This window comes from Dermacentor albipictus, chromosome 1 (assembly GCF_038994185.2).
Source record: "Dermacentor albipictus isolate Rhodes 1998 colony chromosome 1, USDA_Dalb.pri_finalv2, whole genome shotgun sequence".
In the NCBI taxonomy this organism is placed as follows: domain Eukaryota; kingdom Metazoa; phylum Arthropoda; class Arachnida; order Ixodida; family Ixodidae; genus Dermacentor; species Dermacentor albipictus.
In genome coordinates this window covers 185,526,769-185,534,214 of record NC_091821.1, presented here as the reverse complement: position 1 = coordinate 185,534,214, position 7,446 = coordinate 185,526,769, and the positions used below count along the sequence as shown (strand labels likewise).

The 7,446-nt window shown below is 44.5% G+C and overlaps 1 protein-coding gene across 10 annotated transcripts in view; it reads right to left on the bottom strand.

Moving 5' to 3' along the window:
- Window positions 1–328: 328 nt before the first annotated feature.
- LOC135921937 (MOG interacting and ectopic P-granules protein 1-like) overlaps window positions 329–7,446 on the bottom strand; it is a 52,224-nt gene continuing 45,106 nt past the window's right edge. For all 10 annotated transcript variants that reach the window (XM_065456354.1, XM_065456351.1, XM_065456349.1 and 7 more), the window contains 2 exons: window positions 4,142–5,966; window positions 329–3,358 (listed from right to left, as the gene is read on the bottom strand). In XM_065456354.1, coding sequence (XP_065312426.1) covers window positions 2,660–3,358; window positions 4,142–5,966 — 2,524 coding nt within the window. In that variant the 3' untranslated portion in view covers window positions 329–2,659. The remainder of the gene's footprint in view (window positions 3,359–4,141; window positions 5,967–7,446) is intronic.

The window sequence follows — 7,446 nt, the reverse complement described above, 5'->3', positions numbered from 1 at the left end:
ACTACTCGTTTGCTCCTCATGCTCCATTTGTGCTCTTAATAAACAATTCTTTATAACGCACTATGTAATTACAGAAACTTGCTAACATTAAGGATACTGGAATGTGAACATCATTTTATATAAATTGCTATAACGGCTATTTTTTTATTTTAAAGCTACTCAATATTCAATTCTGGCACTATTTGGGTCGGCCTCAAAATTAGCTTTTGCACACCCCGTTTGTAGGCCATTAATGCGCCTTATGAATTTTTTCCAACAGCACAAAACATAAAACTTAAAAGTGCATTAAATTGTATGTAAAGCCTTTCACTAAATTTCAATCGTGGAATGTTTAGACTCGGCATATCAACACTTTATTTGGTTTTAAGTTTTTGTATTTTTGCATACAGTACATTTTACAATTCCTTTCTCGTTGCCGTCTTTTTTTTTTTTCTCTGCTGAGGTGGCAACCCTACAGGTGACCAGACGAGACTTCTCTCGTGCACACAATGCCCATATGGCACCGTACAGTGGCGAAGTCTTGTTAGCTGCATAATTTCATGCTGCAGTGCTCCACAAAGACTCTTCTGCCTCGCTCACATTTACAGAAATGAACCGTTCGACAGTTACAAAAATGTGCATGTGCTGAATCCAGCAAAAGTAGCAGTGCTAAATGTATGCACGCTGTTGTACTTGTTCAAAAGACCATGCATGCCATTTTCGGTATCACAGTATCAACAGCTTGAACGTCTTCCTTAAGCCAACATCGAAGAAACTGCCATTGGCAACTCACCATCAGCCTGCATACATTTTCAGGGACTGTGACCCTAACTTGATTTCTACTACTCAATGACCACATACAATGTGTTTATCATATTAAATAAAGTCAGTGATCAACATGAAAACATAGCATGTCTGAGCAGTTCAGAAAAAGGAAGTTTGCTACTGAAAATACAATTTCTAAAGAAATAGTAAATTGTACTGCTACAAAACACTGCTTCAAAATGATAGTGTATTTACACACTTGGACAAGAAACCTGTGCATGGTGTAGTTGACTGCACAGCATAAACATAATGTTGGCCAATATAACTTCCAAAACCATTTGTACATCAAGTTCATATACAACATAGATTATTAAATTGTATGTGACATAAGGCAGAGGCACAATGGCCAAGCTAATGTGAAAAGTGCAAAAATTTTCAGTCTGAAATCTTATTCACGTATTGTACAGATCAGGGCACCAGAGTTTTGAAAGCAACATTAAATGCAAGTTTTGACTTTTATGAATGGGCAAGAGTGAGAGAAAAAAAAAAACTTGAATCATGCATCATGGTGAAGCCAAAGAAATAAAATGCAAAAGACTACTGCTGCCTCATGTCAGAGAAAGAGGGCGAGGTCTATTAATTAATGGAATGCAAGGGCACTTGCAGCCATAAACCCCCACATTCACACATACCATTTACACAATCTTCATTTACATGGAGATGCAGCAATCGGAGGACCTGCTTGCATGTTCACACCCTCTCATGCAAAAATCTGCTCAAACACAATGACCACACACATGCATAAATTGCTCTGTTCATATGCTAGAACAGAAATAATCAAGCTAACAATGCTTGCACAATCATTCAAGGCTATTTCCCAAAAGCTTAATTCAATCTTGTTTACAATGTGCAAACAATTGTGCTACATGGCATATTTGCTGCTTAAAATGCACAACTGCTCCCTTCAGCAGATTTTTATTTTGAAGTACTTGACTGTTTCAACCAAGTTATATTAATGTGAAATAGTAAAGCTAAAGGGTGAGAATTCCATGTTTAAAAGATAACCAACCACAAATGCACTTTACAGATTTAATAGCCGTGTATGTAACAAGGTTAACAGCGGTCCCAATAGGAACTCACGCCACATCACTTTGTTTAAATTCACTGCTATGTACAGAAAAAAAGGGGGGGGGGATGTGGTTGTTTTGTCACTCAGTAAAGCTGAGTGTATGGGGTACAGACGGCAGAAAGGCATGCCTAACATCTCATGAGTATTACTATAAAAAAAAAAGAAAAAAAATAAGGAGGTGGGAGGTGCATGCATACAGTGAAGAAAGAGCACACTAAATTGTAAACATGACATTTTCTTTAAAATAAGGTATATTAAAATAAAAAGTACATTAGGCATAGCTAACAATGGTAAATATAGCATACCCACGAAGGAGATCCAACTAATATAAAGCTGTAAGAGGCAGGCAAAAAAAAAACTTATAAATATAAATAACATCTGAAAAATAAAGGTGCCGCACACCAGTTTTTTTTTTTTTTTTTCACGTGAGAAGATAACCACTCCAGAGAAGCTGGTCTTCTGCAGCCAGTCCTTGTGCAATTCTGAGGAAAGGACTGAGGATAAAGCAATCACCCAGTTACTCCTATAGTGAGTGTCCTTCCTTTTAAAGAAGAAATTAAGAGCAGGGGAAGTAAGGGAGAGGCCAGTTTAGCAGCCATACATGGCAGCTACTGTAGCAGGAAAAAGTGCAGGAGCAAAGGTGCTGATGAACACCACATGCGTGTTCATTTCTCCTGTGCTTCCCCACAGTCACTTGGTGCTACCACTGCACTCAGGAGACCTCTTGCTGGCCAAAGCACACACGTGGCAAATTTCAAGACATACTTCTAAGCACTTGGGGCAAGGTCACTCCCCATCAGCCTGCTGGCCATCTACATCTGGCTTTTTCATGTCTAGTCCACCAGCATCCTTAGGGCAGCGGGGCCCATCCACATCCATGGGCTCCGGCCGAGCAGCATCCTCCTCATCCTCGTCGTCATCCTCCTCTGAACTGTCCTCGTCACCAGAGTCTGATGTGTGCAGCACAATCATGCCGTCAAAGGAGCACAAGCACCGATCACACTTTTCAATGTGGCAAACACGAACATGGCAACGCCGCATGTGCTTTTCTTTCAGGTGTTCTGCTAAGTCCTCCACATTCTCCTTACAAGTCACGCATCGAGTGCCGATTGGAGGCTCAGCTGGCTCAACTGGAGCAACAGGAGTGGCCACCTTAATGGGGGCTGCCTCTTCTACCTTGATACTCCCAGAGATGGCGGGCTTCGGTGCAGGTTTTGCTGTCACAGTGGCAATTTCCTTGGGCTCAGGCTTGGGCTCTGCCTTTGCAGAAACAGCAGCTACTTTTGCCGGGGCTGTTGGAACAGAGGGTGAGGCCACAGCTGGTCGCTTTGCAGGTCGGTCATCTGATGCAGCAGCAGAACGCTTCATGGCTCCACTGTGCACTGTGTAAACATGTGTTTCGAAAAGCTTGTAAAGGTTGAATGTCGCTGTGCACACTGTGCACTTGTAGGAGAGGTGGGCTGGCTTCAACACCACACGGTGCACCTGCACAGGCAGAAAAGTAATGCATTTACACTTAAAACTGCAGTACAGCTATGACAAGGAAACAAAGAGTCGCAGCTTCGCCTGAAAGGCGAAGCATTGATTGGGATAGCAAATTAGCAGACAGCGATATAAAGTAAGGATAGCACTTTTATCGGCACTTACCAATTTGTAAGCATTCACTTGCTAACTAAATTAACAAGCATGGTGTCAGGGCGCACAGCAAACATGAACACATCACACTCGATGACCGCGGACACTCGCTGTCGAAACGCTGGCGCAAGGAAGCGCGGCACCAGCAGCAAGCGAAGTGACCTTCATGCAGTCTATCAGTTCAACGCAAACTCAGTGCCGAGAACACACAGCACGCACAAAGCTACAAGCCACTAACGCACAGAGACTCTGCCCTCAACACAGATCGCTCTCAAGATACAGCCACGTGACCACGCACAGCCACTGTATGCGCAGTTGCAGTTAAAGTAGAATGCCACCCCCCCTCCCTCCCCTCTCCCTTCCAACGTTGCATTCCTCGCGCACCACGGAAGACAGCGTGCTTCCTCTCTGCTTCCGTCCCTTTCACGTGGGCGAGATCGAGCTGCTATGGTCGTCTCTCCTAGCACTCTTTCACTCACACATACAGCATAGGGTGTGCAGTGACAGTATTATCGCCCTTGTACATTATACAGAACCTCACAGCGACAGCAGAAATGCGCTTGGAATGTCTGTGTAATTGCTACTAAATAAAAAAAAAAGCACTGAACTGCAACTGCAAAGAGAGCTTCTCACCTGGCTCATGTGGGCAACCAGCTTGGAAGCATAGATGCGGCCACAAACAGTGCAACGACCACCATCTTGGCCAGAGTTGGCCAGATCCTGCATGTTGGATGTGACCAGGCCATGGGCACCAAGTAGGTGGCGCTCCAGCCCTTGATCCGTGAAGAAACGCCACTGGCACTTCTGACAGTTGAGTGGGGGGCGGGAAGCGAGCATCTTGGGGTGGATCTTCACCTTGTGTATCCATTGCATGTGTGTACGCAGCTGCTCCAGGTCTTTGATGTAACCATCACAGATTTCACAAATGACAAAGGCTGCACCTGAACCACTGGATTCAAGGATCACAGGTGTTCGTGGTCGCTGGCCTGGTGGGGTCTGTTGTTGGGCTTGCAAAGGAGCCGCGGCGCGAGGACCTGGTCTTGTATTGCCATTGTTGGCAGGTGTCGGTGCACGGGCAAGGGTCACAGTCAGCTGCGGGCTTCCATTGAGCAGCGGAATCACTTCTGAGCCACTGCCGACAACTTGGAACACTTGGTTAGATACAGGAGCTGGTTGAATCAAAGCTAGCCTAGGACGTCCACGTCCACGGTTCTGATTCAGCGATGCAGTTGATGCCAGCTGCTGGTACAGCGGTGGTGCTGTTCCTCGAGGCCCTGCAAGTGTAGGGGCTCCATTCCGGCTCAGCGCAGTATATGTGCGATTTTGGGCACCTTTAGCTGGAGCTGCAGCATTGTTGCCTAATGCCAGAAAGAACTTTTCGTAAGTTTTAATGTCTTCTATGGTAATTGGCTTGGCTGTCACTCCTGGAGGCTGAAAGTCACCAGATGGCAGCTGATTCATGCCATTGTTGAAATATTTCTGGCAACGATTCACATGACCACTGGCCTTAGTTTTAAGATTGGTCTCAAAAGGACAAAAAGGGCATTCATAGAACTGTGGCGGGGGCTCCATGGTTGGCAGTTTGTTGTGGATAGCTTCCATGTGGAACACAATGGCCTTGGCATCCCGTGTCACGAAGTTGCAGAAACTGCACTGAAGTTCCCTACGTGACGTAAAGTGGGGCGTCAGTAGGTGGCCTTCTAGGACAAGACTTGATTCAGTTTTGAAGTCACACACTCTGCAAGGCTTCACCTTGAAAGTGTACGGGGCATTGGCAATTTTCGCTTGCTGGTGTGCTTCAGACAGCCTACGGTGCTCCTCTATCATCTCTTGTGTACGGCCACCTGCCTTCTTCATTTCACGTTCCTTAAGCCGTATTAAATCTCTATTGAACACTTCAAGTGCCCGACTCAGCCCCAGACCAATAAGAAACTCCCCAGCTGTGCTCTGGAAAAAGTCAGTCACAGAGTTGCCTCCTTTTCCCAAAGGAGACACTTTCTTCTTTTCAGGTTTTTTCTCACGAGCTGCACCATTTTCAGTAAAAAACTGGTCCGGTTTCTTAATAAGTAAGGGAGTCACCAACGATGGAGCTTCTAGCAAAGCTTCCACTTCTTCCATGCGAAAGTCTCCACTCTTTGGCATAGACATCGGTACATACTTGCCAATTTTTACATAACGACGCAGGAACTTGGGAAGGCGAGGCCGCACTTTTTCTTCCTCGTCCTCTTCCTCTTCTTCACTATCCTCTTCCTCTGGCTGTTCCAACATTTCTTTGCTAGGCTTAACGTCAGACGAGTTCTGAGACTCCTTTGTAGGCATGGAGCTGTCTTCAGCAACTCCATTGCGACCTGGCTCAGAACTAGTCGAATCCTTATCATTGCTGTCATCTTGTCGAGATGCAAGGCTGTCATCTTCTTCTGTCTTTACATTCACTGTTGCGCCTTCCATATTTTCAGTGCTGGAAAAAAAATGTAGCGCTCCAATAAGTATAATTTGCTGGATTAGCTGGAAATACAGAACCATTGATTATTCACAAATTAAGTCAACTACTTGTGGGGAAAAAAAAATCTCACGCTTTCAAGTTTTGGTAGTTTCTGTAGTGCTGCGCTTGTTTTGGTCTCGTGAAGCTCACACTAAAGAGTCAAAGCACATGCACATGATATTCAAGCGACAGCGACACGACAGACTCTATAGTGCCTCGCTGTGGGACTATATACATGGGCAGGGCAGCACAAAATAAAATAGTAACAAACTTTCATTGTTGTCTGAATAAATAAATACAATCGTACACCAGTAAGAAAATTCTGACAAGCTGCAAGGCCGCTTTAACCACAGGGCTCTAAGGGGGATCTAAGTTTATCATGCTGTCTTTGCCAGTAAATATGCATTCCATACCACCAAGGGTAAATGCTGCAGCCGATAGAGTTTGTAATGGCAAAGCAGCAGTTTTTAATGATTCATCATTAGAACGCTCATGCAAACGAAAACCAATTGGTTACCTCATGGCATGGGAGAGGAGCAAAGTGTAGAGGAGAGAGGGTGTGTGGTGTCGCACCTTAGGAGCCAATAAGAATACAGGAGGCGCATGACATGCTTCAGCGCTCACACTTGGCAGATTGCCAGAGGAGAAGAGAAAATTATGATGTCGCGCGCTGCAGTGGACCTGGCAAATTGCCTGTGGCATTGGACAGGTTCAGACAGGTCTTTTGAGAGCGCGTCTGAGCACAGCGTTAAGTGACGTGTGTTAGGCATTGTTAAGGGGCCTTTTGGCACTCTTCAGGCATCTTGTTGGTTGCTTATGCGTTGCAATGTGTTAATGCTAAACATTTCTGCCAGAACACAGGCTTAAGTCACCCCTTTTCTTATATAACGGTCTTTAACAGAACGTCTTTCGTCACCTGGGAACTTGAGGCGCGCATGTTGGCAAACATCATTTTAACTACAGACAGCATCGTAGTTAAGAACAACCTTGCAGTACACCATTATCTTGTTGAAAAGTGCATGAAAAGACTGTGCTTTTCATGCACTTTCAAATTTAAGCATTTCACATCCTATTGCAGATTCCTAAGTCAACTAGATACCACCAAATACAAAATGACCAGGTAATGTTGTAAGCCTTCACTAAATCAAAGACTGCAAGAGTGTCATTTGTATAGAAATGCTTTGTGGACTGTGTGTTCTAGCCTAACAAGGTGGTGGGCTGTTGAACAACCTATCTTGTAACCAGATTGATGAGCGTCAAATAATTTTTGTTTCAAGTATAAATGTTAATCTGGTATTTATTATGTTTTGATAGGATCTTCCAAGGCAACTTGTAGGGGCCATGGAATGTGGGCGGTTTTTCAGCTTTGGAAGAGTGGCACTATTGCGTTTTCCAATTCTCCTTGATTCCCATATCTTGTTTAAGCATTTTAACATAGCTTCCATTGCAGCTTCAG